This window comes from Heteronotia binoei, chromosome 1, assembly GCF_032191835.1.
Source record: "Heteronotia binoei isolate CCM8104 ecotype False Entrance Well chromosome 1, APGP_CSIRO_Hbin_v1, whole genome shotgun sequence".
Lineage (NCBI taxonomy): Eukaryota > Metazoa > Chordata > Lepidosauria > Squamata > Gekkonidae > Heteronotia > Heteronotia binoei.
The window spans coordinates 33,660,458-33,677,224 of record NC_083223.1 but is presented as its reverse complement, the minus strand read 5'-3'; the positions used below and the strand labels follow the sequence as shown (position 1 = coordinate 33,677,224).

The 16,767-nt window shown below is 46.2% G+C and overlaps 1 protein-coding gene across 1 annotated transcript in view; it reads left to right on the top strand.

Moving 5' to 3' along the window:
• Window positions 1-16,767, top strand: part of KLHL29 (kelch like family member 29) — a 713,901-nt gene that overhangs the window by 672,959 nt on the left and 24,175 nt on the right. The window contains exon 13 of the mRNA XM_060233441.1: window positions 15,680-15,824. Coding sequence (XP_060089424.1) covers window positions 15,680-15,824 — 145 coding nt within the window. The remainder of the gene's footprint in view (window positions 1-15,679; window positions 15,825-16,767) is intronic.

Genomic DNA, 16,767 nt, shown 5'->3' with positions numbered 1-16,767 from the left:
AACTGGCAGTTTTAAAAGCGCAAAGATGATAAAAGAAGCACCTGTAGCTTTAAAAATATATATTCCCTCATTGGCTGTTGCTAGGCAATTATAGTATTCCAAGCTTGGTTTGGACAGGGGGCAGGGCCATTTCAAGGACGATTTTGGCTTTTGAGGGGGGGGATCCTTGGGGCCAGGTCTGAGAAGGTTTGCCAGCTTCAAATAGGGAAATTCCTAGAGATTTTACGGTGGAGCCTAAAGAAAGCAGGGTTTGGGGGTAAGGGAGAGTCCTTAGTGGGATATAATATCATAGAGTCCACTCTCCAAATTAGCCATTTTCTCTAAGGGGACAGATCTCTGTTGTCTAGAGCTTGTTTGTAATTCTGGGGAATTTGGCAGCCCTAGGCCTGGCAACACCCTCTGAGTGACTTGGTACTACCTGACTTGCATTACTCACCTAGACCTGGCTGCTTGCTACTGTTCAACAGCAGCCACTCTGTGAAAGCCAGTGTGGTCCAGCGGTTAGAACTTCAGAGTTGGGTCTGCAAGACCTAATTTCAGATGCCCATTTTTCTGTGGAAGCTGACTGGGTGATTTTGGACCATTCGCATACTTTCAACCTAACCTACCTCACAGGGTTGTTGTGCAGATAGAGAAGAGAATAATGTAAGCTGCTTTGGTCCCCACTGTGAAAAAAGACTGTTGTCTTCCTCTGTAGAAGCTGCATTGGAGGAGGGAGTAGACAGCTGAAGACAGATGAAGGTAAGAAGGAGACAGGGTTGCCAACGCAATGTTGGGAAATTCCTGGACATTTGAGGGATGGAGCCTGGGGAAGTGGAGTTTGAGATACAAGAGACCACAGGTGTAATGCCATAGACTCCACCCTCCAAACCAGCCATTTCCTCTACAAGAACTACCATTGCCATTGTCCCAGTGAGGGCTGGAGATCACCCAGAAGTACTGCTCTTCCCCAGGTGACAGAGATCAGATCTCCTGGAGAAAATGGCTGAGTTGGAGGGTGGAGACTCTGATGAGGTTGCTTCCCTCCTCCAATCTCACTGTCCCAAAGCTTCACCTCCAAATTTCTATGAATTCCCCAACCTGGGATTGGCATTCCTAAGGGGAAGTGATCACTGCTGCTGGGAGGTCTATTGTGATTCCTGGAGAGTTGCTACCACCACTGCTGCTGTGAAGGGGACAGCAGGAGGGAGCCTGGGAGAGTGATGGGGCAGAGACAGTGATGGGGTGGAGGGCAGAAAGAGAGAGTGATAAGGTGAGGAGGCAGAAAGTGATGGGGGGGCAGAAAGAGGAAGTGACATGCATGGAGGGTGGAGAGAGTAAGAAAGGGGGTGGCAGAAGAGAGAAAGTGAGAAAAACGTAGGGGCAGAGGGGAGGAAGCAAAGGTGGGGGGGGGAGGAATGTGATAGCCACTTCACAAGATCTGCACTTGTTCTTTTCTGCTGTTCTCTAGATGGCACTGTGGAGGAGGGTGGGAATAAAGATTGCTACACAGTGACCAGTGGCGTAGCTAGGGCTTTGGGGGCCCGGGGCCCAAGATTTATGTGGGCCCCCCATGTGTGTGCACGCCTCCAGAAACAGAATATGATGTCACTTCCGGTGATGTCACTTCCGCAAGATGGCCACCACTTGCGAGGGAGCCCTGCTGGAAACAGGAAGTGATGTAACTTCCCCAAAATGGCCACCACTTGTGGGGGGGGAACAGGAAGTGGTGTCACTTTGGGGGCGGCTCCCCCCCCCCCGATGGCACTGCTGGTGCGATCTAGGTCATGTGATTGATAACCTGATTACCCCACCACACCATGTGACAGGGAGAAATGCCACAAGCAGCCTGCTGGCCCAGCTGTTCCCCTTGTGCCCTGAACTTGTGGGACTTCTATATTAAGCAAGCTTACAAGAAAAACAAGGAAAACAAAAACAGGCATACTGATGGAAGATGGGTCAGGAACCTCTGAGATGAGAAATGCGAAGGTTATAGAGAATCATTGTTGAATTCTGTATGGGCGCCGACTCCCATGAGTTAGGGTCTTTAACTGAGATTGCCCATTTGTATACTGCTATTTAACTTTTTAAGGGAAGAAACACCCATAGTCTGGAGCATTGTTTATGTACGCTTACAGTCTGTACTGTTCCATACTCGGTCTTTGACAACAGGCCGTTTATGATATTATATACTATAATATAATAATACAGTATATGTTTGCAGTTTATTGGGTAGCACAGAGATGTCTGTAATGAGTACTTGGTTGATGGCCTATTGGTCAGTGTAATTTCTTGCATTGTTCCTTGAACGCTGAACCCCCACAGTTGTTGTTCCCTTACTGGAGTGTCCCAGAGGGCCCAAGGGAGGCAGGTGGGGCATAAGAACATAAGAGAAGCCCTGTTGGATCAGGCCAATGGCCCATCCAGTCCAACACTCTGCGTCGCATAAGAACATAAGAGAAGCCATGTTGGATCAGGCTGGTGACCCCTCCAGTCCAACACTCTGTGTCACATAAGAACATAACAGAAGCCATGTTGGATCAGGCCAATGGGCCATCCAGTCCAAAACTCTGTGTCACATATAAGAACATAAGAGAAGCCATGTTGGATCAGGCCAATGGGCCATCCAGTCCTAAACTCTGTGTCACATAAGAACATAAGAGAAGCCTTGTTGGATCAGGCCCATCCAGTCCAACACTTTGTGTCACATAAGAGAAGCCATGTTGGATCAGGCCAATGGCCCATCCAGTCCAACACTCTGTGTCACTTAAGAACATAAGAGAAGCCCTGTTGGATCAGGCCAATGGCCCATGCAGTCCAACACTTGTGTCACATAAGAACATAAGAGAAGCCATGTTGGATCAGGCCAATGGCCCATCCAGTCCAACACTCTGTGTCACTTAAGAACATAAGAGAAGCCCTGTTGGATCAGGCCAGTGGCCCATCCAGTCCAACACTCTGTCACCCAGACAGAGTGTTGGACTGGATGGGCCACTGGCCTGATCCAACAGGGCTTCTCTTATGTTCTTAAGTGACACAGAGTGTTGGACTGGATGGGCCATTGGCCTGATCCAACATGGCTTCTCTTATGTTCTTATGTGACACAAGTGTTGGACTGCATGGGCCATTGGCCTGATCCAACAGGGCTTCTCTTATGTTCTTAAGTGACACAGAGTGTTGGACTGGATGGGCCATTGGCCTGATCCAACATGGCTTCTCTTATGTGACACAAAGTGTTGGACTGGATGGGCCTGATCCAACAAGGCTTCTCTTATGTTCTTATGTGACACAGAGTTTAGGACTGGATGGCCCATTGGCCTGATCCAACATGGCTTCTCTTATGTTCTTATATGTGACACAGAGTTTTGGACTGGATGGCCCATTGGCCTGATCCAACATGGCTTCTGTTATGTTCTTATGTGACACAGAGTGTTGGACTGGAGGGGTCACCAGCCTGATCCAACATGGCTTCTCTTATGTTCTTATGCGACGCAGAGTGTTGGACTGGATGGGCTCTGGGAATGCTCCCACGAGGGCTCTCTGGACATCGAAGAATAACACAGAAGGTGGACCGAAAAGAGTCATGCTGGAAGTCAGACCTTCTTCCAGAGTTGTCAAAGCTTAACTATTCCCCCACCTCACCCCCAGTCTTCTCAGGGCCCTTCTGAAGACCTCCTCTCTCTGCTGGGGTTGCCACCTCCAGTTAGGGTAAATCCTGAAACTTTGGGGGGTGGAGCTTTGGGAAGGATGGGGTTTGGGGAACGGGTCGGCACTAGTAGGCAGTGTTCCTTCTAAGCTGAGTTAGAATCATAGAGTTGGAAGGGACCTCTGGCGGTCATAGAATCATAGAGTTGGAAGGGATCTCCAGGGTCATCTAGTCCAACCCCCTGCACAATGCAGGAAACTCACAAACACCTCCCCCTAAATTCACAGGATCCTCATTGCTGTCAGATGGCCATCTAGCCTCAGCTTAAAAACCTAGAATCCTAGAGTTGGAAGGGACCTCTAGGGTCATCTAGTCCAACCCCCTGCACAATGCAGGAAACTCATAACACCTCCCCCTAAATTCATAGGATCTCCATTGCTGTCAGGTGGCCATCTAGTTTCTGTTTAAAAACCTAGAATCATAGAGTTGGAAGGGACCTCTAGGGTCATCTAGTCCAACCCCCTGCACAATGCAGGAAACTCACAACACCTCCCCCTAAATTCACAGGATCTCCATTGCTGTCAGATGGCCATCTAGCCCCTGTTTAAAAACCTCCAAGGAAGGAGAGCCCACCACCTCCCAAGAAGGAAACCTGTTCCTCTGAGGAGCCGCTCTAACAGTCAGGAATCCTAGAGTTGGAAGGGAGCTCCAGGGTCATCTAGTCCAACCCCCTGCACAATGCAGGAAACTCACAAACACCTCCCCCGAAATTCACAGGATCTCCATTGCTGTCAGAGGGCCATCCAGCCTCTGTTGAAAAACCTCCAAGGAAGGAGTTAGCATGAGCGAGCTCACGGATTTTTCGCCTCCAGCTCACACATTTTTGTCTTAGCTCAGGAAAAATGTCCCCAGAGCACAATCACTTATGCAGGGGCTCACAAAGTTGAATTTTTGCTCACAAGACTCTGAAGCTTAGAGGGAACATTGCTAGTAGGGATATCGATGCACCTTGAGTCCCCCCCAGCCAACCTCTAAAGCCGCCCTTTCCTTTCTGCTGAACTCTGCTGTCTGTAACTGTTGTCGGAGGCCTCCCTGGAGGTTGGCAACTCTGTCCCAATCGGGGCACGCATCCCGCAGCAGCCCACCCCCCATCCTTCCCCTGGACGCCCCCTACCTTTCCCAGCCCCCCGGGGCACCCCCAGGGGTGCCCAAAAGCTGCAAGGAAGCACCAGCAAAGGGGCGAAGGGAACCCAAATCCCACCCCCAAGAAATCTAGGCTGGGCTTCCCTGGGTCTTCCCAGCCCAGGAGGTGGAATGCAAACTCTCCTCTCTCCTCCACTCGTGGGAACCCCCCCCCCTTCCCGGGTCTGCAGCTCAGGCCCTGCAAAAAGCGCACCCCCAGCGGTGCCCAAAGGGTGCAAGGAAGTGCCAGCAAAAGTGGGAGGGGCAAACCCAAATCCCCCCCCCCCCAAAGAAAACTAGGCTGGCCTTCTCTGGGCCCTCCCAGCCAAGGAGGTGGAATGCAAACTCTCCTCCATCCTGGGAACCTCCGTCTCCAGCCCAGATCCTGCAAGAAGCGCACCCCCAGCGGTGCCCAAATGCTGCAAAGAAGCTGCAGCAAAAGGGGAAGGGGAGGGGCAAACCCAAATCCCCCACCCAAAGGAAACTAGGCTGGGCTTCCCTGGGCCCTCCAAGCAAAGAAGGAGGAATGCAACCCCCCCCTCCTCCCTCCACGGAGAGTCCCCCCCCCCTTACTCAGAGCTCCGAGAAATCCCGCAGAGTGAGCAAAACCTTACAGAACTGAGCAGAGCCACACAGAGCTGGTAGGCGGTGGCCCAGAATGCAACAGGGTACAGATTTCAGAACCAACGACAGGGAAGCGAAATTCTCTGGGCAGCGGTTTAGAATGCAAAACGGTACAATGACAGAATAGTCAGATTAACGAATTGAGCAAACCTTGGATCTGAGTCGCGGGAGCACGCGAAAGCAACAAAACAGCAGCATGCACTAAAATGAACCAATTGAGCAAACCTCGGATCTGAGCAGCATGAGGCTTTGCTCCCTGTGCTGGATTCCTCGTCTGGTGAAGTGTGCTTAAGAGCGCAAGACAGCTGAGGTTCACAATAAAAATGGGTTGGTCTTCAAGGTGCAGCTTGGCTCCTGCTTTGTTCAACTGCTTCAGACCAACGGGGCTGCCTGCTTGCATCAGAGCTCCGTGGGGCCAGCAATGGTGCGCTCCAAGGAACAGAGCCCCGGCCCGCGTGGCTGGGGCTGATGGGAGTGGTAGGCGAGGGAGGAGAAAAAGCGACGTGCCTTTCCCGCGCTTTCAGCCCGATTGCGTGAGAGAGAGGGGGGAAAAAAGGGGAGGGGGGAAGGGAAGGGAACGAGGAGCCCCGACGTGCGCACGCGCGCCCCTCCCCGCCACACCCCCTTCCTCCGCCGGCGCGCGCTCCCCCTCGCTGTCGGGCGCTTCCATTCTTTTTCTCCCCCCCCCTCGCAGCAACACGGCCATTGTTTGGGGGCCCCCTTGCCAATGCGAGGACCCCAAGACCTGGGGCGGCTCGCCCTCCCCGCCCCCCCCCCCTCCCCACGCGTCTGACAGTGACCAAACTCATAATCATGATAGTTGTGTGAATAGCTCTTGTTCAGCAAACAGTAAGCTATCCCTGATTTAGGAAATTTTCTTATAACGAAGATTAGAATCTGTTCTCAATTCCAGCCTTACTTTTCATGTCATTTTTCTTAACAAGTCTTCAGTTTTCATTCTCACTAAAGTTACACATGAGTGGTAATTACCATGTTTATATCCTACTTCAAGGCAATTGTACCTACAATAATTTATGATTATAAGACACAGCAGGGTCCTCCTTCTAAACAAATATGCACTTTGAGTAGCAGTAGCTGTTACCAAATTTCTCCAAAGGATATGGAAGCTGAGCATCAATTGGGAGGCAAGAGAAAGTAGTTCAAGATCCAGAAGGACAGAAATAAAGAGGGCAGGTTTCCAGATGCCAAGATATTTAAATTGGCCCTTCTTAATGTGGTCATGGATCTGAGGTAGCGTAGACTGGGTTAGAGACCTGCAGCTAATATTTATTTATTTCTAATATTGATGTTGCTTTTCTACATTCTTTTAAATGTCCTGAAGGCAACTGTAGAGGCAGCCCTGCCAGTAGGCAAATTAGGCATTTGCCTAGGGCGCCAGGCCAGGGGGAGCACCAAATTGGGCCCTTCCCCCTGGTGCCTTAGGCCAATGCCTGGGCAGCCCCACCACCCTCCTCTGCAGCACTTCACTGTGCACCACCACCCACACCCTTCCACGCCCCCACCCACAAGGAGCGAAGTAGGGCAGGGAGTGCGCCCGGGCAATTCCCAACCTCTGTTCTGTGGCACTCTTAATGCCACTTAAGTGTTCAGTTTAGGAGCAGGCCAGTCATGAACCTCTTCTCTAACCAGATGCAAAAGCCTTCTGAATTAAGCCTTTTAAAGCTGACTGGGTGATTTTGGACCACTCACATACTTTCAGACTAACCTACCCATGGTTGCTGTGTAGATAAAAAAGAGAGGAGAATAATGTAAGCTGCTTTGGTCCCCACTGTGGAGAAAGGTGGGATATAAATGAAGTAAATAAAAAATATAGCTGCAGGTGGGAGGCAAATAGAAGATAGGTTGGTGAATGACTAAGGAGAGAATGAGGCAGGTAAAGGGGAGATAATATCGGGTTGCCATGGGGATGGAAAGAGGAAATAGTGCTGGGAGGGAGATACAAGGGAAAGTGAGCCCCCCTCTAAATGTTCATGAGGATACCCTACCATGCAATTGGACCCAGCCCAGTGGCTGGCACCACAAGAGCTTAAGACAGTGGGGCTGTTGGTTGGGGATAGATTTTCCAATTCCAGGTTAGAACATTTCTGGAGATTTGGGTGCGTGAAGCATGGGATGGTGGGGTTTGAAGAGAGGAAGAACCTCAGAAGACTATAAAGCTGTAGACTTCATCCTACAAAGTAGCCATTTCCTCCAGGGTAACTAGGGTTGCCAACCTTCAAGTGGGGCCTGGAGATCATCTGGAATTACAACTGCTGTCCAGTTGACAGAGATCGGTTCCCTTGGAGAAAATGAGTGCTTTGGAGGCTAGATGCTATGGCATTATGCCACACTGAAGTCATTCCCTTCCCCAAACCTCATCCTTCCAAGGCTCCACCCCCAAATCTGCAGGAATTTTCCAGATTGAAGCTGGCAACCCTAAGGGGGACTGATCTCCGTAGTTGGGAGATCCATTGTAATTTCAAGTGATCTCCAAGTTGGCAACCCTAGAAGGAGAGAAGGAAGCAGGAAAGGGGGAGAAGCTATGGGCTTTCTGTAAAGAGAAAGAGGAAATAGTGGGGGGGGGGATGAGATGCCTTCTGCAAATCCTTTATATTTATACTTCACTTTTCTCCCCAGTTGGGACCCAAAGCAGTTTGTGTCATTTTTTCCTTGCTCCATTTAACCCTCAAAATTATATACTGTGGAGTAGGTTAGGCTGTGTGTGCGTAACCCACCCAAGGTTATGCTACAACTTTTGTGGCAGAGTAGGGATTCAAAACTGGGTTTCCCAGCCCTTAGCTGACACTCTAAACAGTACAATTATACTGGCTGTCTCTTACGTTGCTGCTATCTGCTGCAGGTCTTCTTGCCTGTCTCATATATTATTGGAGGGTCATTGAACAATGTTTTCCCCTCCTTGCTCTTCACTGTCCTCGCTTTAATTTTCTGCCTGATGCTGGGCATTTATTTTTTCAGATGTCATCCCAGAGAGCACAGGCTTCAAGGAGCAACAAGAGCTCTTGCCAGATGCCTGAAATCCTAGAAGTGGTTGCTAATTTAACCTATTTGCTGTTTGGCCCTCTCTCAACTCTGCCGGGAATCCACAGTAACATACTAGGCAGCTGGTGTTCTCTTATCCTCATTGCTGTATGTTGGTTTTGGGATTCAGCTCTGCCTTAGATACGTACACGGGTAGATTTTCAGGCACTGGCTTTGAGAGTACATTTTGTTTCCTTTCATTGATTGTCCTTTTTAGATCTTTTATTGGTGAATAGTAGTGCACATTGCAATAACCTTCTTATGGGTTTCTTTAGCATGTATTATTGTTTGGATAACAGTGGCCCATCACAGATTTGAGTCTTTGCTAAGTTGAATTCCAGACGGTCCCCTGCTGCAGAAAAAAAATGAATAATGTGTTAGCCTTTAAGGTGCCACTAGGGTCCTCTTTATTTTTGACCATTGTATAAAAATAGCAGAAGAGCTGAATGAAGTGTCAAGTCTAAACACAAATGTTTTGATTTCCTGTTTCTAATCTTGTATCATCCATTGATGGAATCTGGATGGGGTAGCCATGTTGTCTGTTGCAGTGAAACAGCAAAGGGACTTATGTTATCTTTAAAAGCCTTTTAGGTGCCAAGACTACTGGGTTTTAGGGTTGCCAACCATGTATGGTTTGGGATCAGTTCCTCTGGAGAAAATGGCCACTTCAGAGGGTGCGCTCTATGGCAGGGGTAGCCAACGGTAGCTCTCCAGATGTTTTTTTGCCTACCACTCCCAATGGCCAATGGCTGGGGCTGATGGGAGTTGTAGGCAAAAAACATCTGGAGAGCTACCATTGGCCACCCCTGCTCTATGGCACTAAAGCCTGCTGAGGCCCTTTGCCTTCTCAAATGTTCCACTCCTAAATTTCCAGGGATTTCTCAACACAGTGTTGGCTTGGCAGCCCTATAACACGTTTCCATTTGAGAAATCACTTGTAGAGTTGACAACCTCCAGATGGGTTGAACTAAGAGAGAAGTCACTATGGAGATAATCAAAAACACAACCACAAGGTTATAGTGACAATTAACTAACAAATGTATTATTAACCATAAACACAAAGAAATATAAGTCCCTGATAAAGTCCCTTAATAATTCATTTGTTAGTTAATTGTCACTATAACCTTGTGGTTGTGTTTTTGATAACCTCCAGGTGGGGCCTGGAGATCTTCCACTTTAACAACTGGCAGAGATCATCTCTCCTAGAGAAAATGGCTGCTTTGGCGGGTGGACTCTATGGCACTGTACCATGCTGAGGCCCTTCCCTTCCCTTCCCCTCCCCAAACTCTACCCTCTCCCAAAGTCTCCAGGTTTTTTCCAACCCAGACCTGGCAACCCTATTAACAGATATCAATTTCTTATTGTGGGGGTGGGGAGAAAGAAAGATATTTGCAAAGCAATTTCAGTGTTAAAATTCCTGTTAAATGATAAAATAAATTTAAAATCATGAGGATATTCCCATCTGTGGTACCTGAGGGATTTCAGCGCACAGTCCTGTAACAACAAAAAAATGTGTTGAGTGACTGGCTTGCTGTCTGTTTCCCTCCCTCCCCTCAGGTTTCTGTAATTTAGAAGCCCTGACCTGAGGTCACTTGATACAATATTCTTCCTTCTTGCGACCAGCATGTAAAATCTCATACCCTTCTCCTCTTTATAAAATAAAGCAGACAGGCTGAATATTGGAAGCAGTTATAGGGCACCCAAGCCTAAAGCTAGGCCAGTACAAAGGAATCTGAGAGATCATGCTAACTGCGTGTAAGAAATAAAAGCAAAATTCTGCTATTAAAACACCAAAGAGAGATGTTCTTTCTTTGATGCAACAAAAGAATATGAAGGCAGGGAATTAACCTCCTGAGGAGTTATTGTTTCTGCCTTGAGGAAGCCCAGAAGAATATCCCTGTGGGCTTTTGAGGTGAAGTTTCAAGATCTCTTTTGTTAGATTAATGTGTCTTCCACAAAGTCACGTTAGCTCAAAAGGGCCTGTGAAAATGTGATCAGCATACATGGAGTGTTCGTATATGAGAGAGCTTTTTGTGTCAATAACAGGCGTACACAGTTTTGGATTCTGCAGGCAATAAAAGGAGGAAGGGTGCTCAAGAAGGCTGTCAAATTATAGTAATGGCACAGTTGAGAAAATGCAGACGGATGGCTTTTTTTGGCTTTCGAGTGAATCTACTCCTATCCTTCTAAAGAACTGCTCAGATAAAACAGTATTTTCTTTTAGACGTGTTTGTGCTTTTTTGGTTTTCATGTCATATAAGTAGATTATCTAGCAGAGGACTGCTGTTTCTCAAAAGAGTTTTTCTTTAACACCCTGATACTTGCTTGGTACTTTGGCTTTCAGGAAGTTGGAAGAGATTCTCATTCTCATCCACTCCCTCTCTCATATACAAGGTAGAGATGCCCAGGTCATCTGGCGAGTGAGACTCAGTACTCAAAATGCCTAAATCAGCCTATTATGTAATTATTGGAAATGGAAAATAGGCTCACAGTCCTATAAGAAGAAAGACACAATTAAACGGCTTTGCAGTTCCATCCTTAGCAGAGTTACAACTCTTCTTAGCCCAGAGGGATGTACTTGTGCTTACAGTCACATTGGGGTTTGTTTGTTTGTTTGTTTTTAAAGTAAAGCTCCATAAAGACTGTCAGTTTAGTAATCGCCTACGGGTGATTACTAAATCTGATACAAGCAAAGTACCTTGTGTTGTCACATATACCTAGTCTGAGATGAGAAAAATAAACTGAAGTGTATGTTAGGAAAAACACTCCTTTGTATATATTCTGTAAGGCCAGTGCACTTCAGTGGGAAGGTTCAGTGGCAGAGCATCTGCCTGGCATGCTGGAAGTCCCAGGTTTAGTCCCCAGAATATGCAGTTAAAGGGCCCATCAGTCAGGCAACTTAACCTGTGCATAAGACCTTGGAGAGTCACTGAGCTCTGAGTAGGCAGCACTGACCTTGCTGGACCAATGGTCTGATTCAGTATAAGGCAGCTTCATGTGTATATATGTTGTTGTAGGCAAGCTACAAAATCCAGGGCTGTTCTCAGAATGTAAAAAGGTATGCCACTCCACATAAAAACATGCTGCTGTTATCTAACAGTGAGGATAAAATCAGTTTCCAGTGTATAACTGTACAAGCATACCACATTAACTCAATAAATAACTCAATGAACAGTCTGAGAACTCTCCTTTGGTCAGTTTACTGCTCTGATGCAAGCATGCAAGTTCAGATCTGCAGGCTAAGAAACCATTTTAAAATTGTTCTTAAATCTATCTTTGGAAATTCTGGAATGATATTAAGCTATTAAACCACCCCACCCCACCCCTGCTAGCGTTGTGAACTTCCAGGTGGCACCTGGTGATCTCTCCACTATTACAATTGGTCTCCAGATGACCAAGATCAGTTCCCCTGGAGAAAATAGCTGCTTTTGAGGGGGACTCTGAGGCCCCTCCCTTCCTTTCCCAGGCTCCACCTCTAAAATGTCCAGGTATTCCCCAACCCAAAGCTAGCAACCCTACCCACAGAAATCTTAGCAGACCTATTATTTACTACAGACCTGTCTTCTAGAGCTCATCCATAGGAACACATCAGTTGCTGCAAAAAGCGATCCAAAAGTGTGTGGGCCAATGTGTTAACAGTGTCTGCGTAAACAGATTTTAGTAGAGTGCTAGTTTAGAAATACCTTGCACAGAGCAAACTATCATGTTTGCCGATGTGGTTGCTTAGGCATTGAGCACGAATACTTTAATACAGTGCCTTAAAACACTATGATTTAAATTTATTAACAAGTTCGTATCTCATTTTTTCCGTATAGCTTTGTGGTGAAATCCAAAGCAAACAGCACAAACCTATGCAGAGATTCTCCAGTCTAAGACCATGTATTGAGATGGGCTTTGATTAGAGTAACTCTGCACAGGATTGCAAATATGACACTTTGGTTTGAGTAGGTAGTATTGAAATATTGACTCCTCACACTGGACATCTCCTTTGCTCATGATAGAAATGGAGTGTATACGTATATTCAAGAAAGAAGCTGACAATAATAATAATAATAATAGTTGTTATTTGCCACATCCCAGCTCACGCCGGGCTCTGGACATTTTACAACATGTGTTAAAAACAATATATAAGTTAAAAACCAATATAGCAAATTTATGAAAAATTCAGATGGCGCCTTATAAATTTTTTTGCATTCTGGACTAGCAGGATGAGGAAGGAAAACTTACAAAGCATTGGGGGGATAGGGAAGGAATGTGCCAGCTGAATAGCAAACTGTTGCTGTCCTCAACCAAAGGTCTGACAGAACTTTTTTGCCTTACGGTCCTTAAAGAATTGCATGAGGTCCTGCAGGACCCTGATGTCATCTAGCAGAGAGATCCACCAGGCCGGGGCCAGGACTGAGAAGGCCCTGGCTGAGGACAGCTGGACCTCCCAAGGGTCAAGGATTACCCGAACATTATTACCAGTAGAGCGCAGTGCCCTTCCACAAACATACCGAAGGAAACGTTGGTCCCAGACTGCTCTGCTCAAGACATTAAAGGTGAAAACGTTGAATCTGACTCAGTACTTCACTGGGAGCCAGTGTAGCTGGCACAGCCCCAGTTGGATATGTGGCATTTCCATCAGGACTTGCACTGCTGCATTCTACACCAGCTGAAGTTTCTAGGTCAGTCTCAAGGGCAGGCCAGCATAGAGAGAATTACAGTAGTCTGATCTGGAGGTGACGGTTACATGGATTACTGAATCCAAAATTCACAAACTATCAAAGCTGGCAGGCAAGTTGCAGCAAAGCAACAAAATTTGGTCTGCAAAAAAGCTCATAAATGCTTCTGAGCTAATAGCTGAATTTCTGTGTCTGTTTGGGTCCCTCTCTTTGAGGGACATTAAGGATCTGGTTACCCTAAACAACTATGCTGGGCAAGAGCTAGCAGACGCAGTGGAGGCTGAGTAGTCTTTGCAGCCTTCACTGCCATTTCATAGGATTTCATAATGTCCTATAGGATGTTCTTGTAGCTTTGCCGTGAGTACACCACCAAACTCACTCTAGTTGTCTGAGGAGGGGAAGAATTCCCCTTCCTCCTCTCTTGGAAGGGAGAAGTACTGATTAGCTGCAGAGGCAGCACAAATTGTCCAATCAGGGCACCCAGGCTGGCTGCATGGCACAGAGATCCCAGGTGAACCTGGAGACCAAATCTTCACTCTGGCCTGCCCTCCCCAGCCACCTGAGGCCAACCCTCCCTTGGACTTGGTGATTTATGGTATAAGTTTTAATTGCATGGGGGCTCTCATCATTCATTTCTGTAGACTGTTTGTGCATTGGGACACATCCAATGTGAGGGGAGGCTGAACCTGCATCCCCTGGTCTGGGGACCACCATAAGGGTTCTTGGGGGTGAGGACATCCAACAATACACCCAGTTTGGGGGCTGTCACACAGCTCTCATCCTCAGACGGCAAGGGAGCCACACTGTGACTTGCAGCCATCCCACACAGGGTCACCCAGCAGGGAGGCTCTGGGGATGGATGGTTAGAGCCATCAGTCAACGGGAAGCGGGTTGCCCAATGCTGGATCCATGCTCCATGCTGCATCAATGCTCCAGTGATTGTTTCCAATAACAACTGTGGCTTCTTTTGTTTCCAGTTATCTGTGCATCATGTGCTTTGTTATTCCCCTTTGGACCCCCACTCCCTCCCTGCCCCTAGGACTATAACAATGTGTGGTTTTTTTAAAAAAAGAATATATTTTTTACAAACAGAATATACAATATATTACTACAATTATACATATGATATATTTATATATTAGACTTATATCCCGCCCTCCCGGCCAAAGCAGGATCATATAGATGATTGTCTTACATAAATATAGGCATGAACGTCAGCATGAACATAGACAATCATTTATGGTCATCTGTTTTATCTATGATATCTTACATAAACTACAATACTACACTGATCTATTTATTACAGTTGTCAGTCAGAACTTTCTTGGTTGTGTAACATTTATTTATATACACTAAATTTTCACTTCTGTTGTATCTTTATCTTTTCTTCATTGCTTCATATCTAACATTTAATTATCACAAACATGTACTACCTGACTCTATCTCAACGTTGACAGTTTAGACCTAATTTTCAGCTATATAATTTAAAATACATTCTTTTTTTCTTGAAATCCTGGATTCAATCTGTTATTGGTATAGTGGTTAAGTGCACGGACTCTTATCTGGGAGAACCGGGTTTGATTCCCCACTCCTCCACTTGCACCTGCTGGAATGGCCTTGGGTCAGCCATAACTCTCCTAGGAGTTGTCCTTGAAAGGGCTTTGTCAGCCGCACCCATCTCACAGGGTATCTGTTGTGGGGGAAGGAGATACAGGAGATTCTAAGCCGCTCTGAGTCTCTCATTCAGAGAGAAGGGCGGAGTATAAATCTGCAGTCTTATTATTATTATTATGTAAATACAATGTTAGTTTTGCCATCATTGAATACTCAATTAATTTGTTCTTCCAGTCTGTCAATTCGGAACATGTTTCTTCCTCCCCCACCACCAACTCCTTCCCTGCCCCAGGATCACAATAATTTGTGACCTGAAGATGTGGGGGAGGGGTACCAATAAAAACTTTTGTGGAATACCTAACTTATCTCTGTACAGAGAAAAATTATGTATAACTCTGTTATTCATCTGTGTTGTATGTGCTGCCATTCAGTATCTGCCAGAGAGCCATTGTTCTTATAGATGACAATTCATAACTAGAGGCAGGGCTTTTTTTGTAGCAGGAACTCTTTTGCATATTAGGCCACACCCCTCTTATGTAGCCAGTCCTCCAAGAGCTTACAGGGCTCTTATTACAGGGCCTACTGTAAGTTCTTGGAGGATTGGCTACATCAAGGGTGTGTGGCCTAATATGCAAAGGAGTTCCTGCTACAAAAAAATCCCTGAAGAGGTATGGAGAGGCAAAGGGACTGGATCTGAGCAACTGTGTACTTGGAAAGGGGAATACTGATTAACTTTTTAAAGTTTGGAAGTGAAGAACAAAATCAGCAGCACAAAGCTGCAAAAAGACCTTCCTTGTTTTCCTCTCTCTTGACTTGGCGATTTCAAGAAACATGACTTATCTGAAATACAAGGAATGTATAAATACAAAACAAACAAAAAGACTCAGCAACAAGCTTGGAAACTGATCTCAATGTTGCTTTCCATTGACAGATAACAAATACGCTCCTGCCATCACCCTCAACGGTTTCATCTTTATTCTCGGAGGAGCCTATGCACGAGCAACTACCATCTATGACCCAGAAAAAGGCAATATTAAAGCAGGCCCCAACATGAACCACTCCAGGCAGTTCTGCAGGTGAGACAAAAGAAATTATCATTGCATTACCAGCATCTCAATATTTCTGTGCCAGAGAAAATGATTACGTTAGAGTGAGAAGCACAGTGGGAATGGAAACACTTGCAGCATTCCTCTTTATTCATTCTGAGAGTATATGTTTTAAGGGTATAATGTTCTCTGGGGTATACTAATAAAAACCTCAGGTTAATTATCTGTCTAAGTATCACTCTAAATGCTTTCCCTGAGTCACTAGACAGCAGCATGTCTCAGATACGACACTGGCCACCTGTTGCATCATTTTTTGTCCTGAAGTTATTCTAGTTCACAATAAACTATGGTGTGTCCCATTTTTTTTTTTACCAAAACATGGAAGAAGGTGGACACAACCCATGTAGGATGTTATTCACATTTTTATTTCTTATAACAATTGCTCTGTAATCAGGTAAGTCCTATTTTCCCAGGCTGACCAGCCCACAGGTGAATTGCCGCACAAGAAGCTGAGCTGGACTGTGAATGCTGACCGGAAGCTTTAGCGGCCATGTGTGGCTTCCAGTCCTTATGGCCTACTGGTGCTTTGTACCATTAAAACCATGTTTACTGAAATAATATGGGAACATTCAAATATGTGTAAGAAAACAGAACTATGGGTAGCACTCTCCTGTCAAACAAACATGAGGATGCGCCTGTTGAATTCAGATGAAATCAGACTTCCATTCTGCAAAGAATGGCTGACTCCAAAAAACACTTGGTTTCAAAAACAAAAACTACTGCTGGTAGAGCAGAAATGTTGTTGAGTTTTGAAAATGTCACATTAAATGCAAGCCAGGCAGAAGAAGCTGTTAAGTTTTTTTTTTTTTTTGGGGGGGGGGGGTTGTCCTGTGCTGAAACACTTGAAACTACTGCAAATAGATCTTGAATACAAGTTTAGCCACCAATCTTAACTAAGCTCACGGATTGTTGA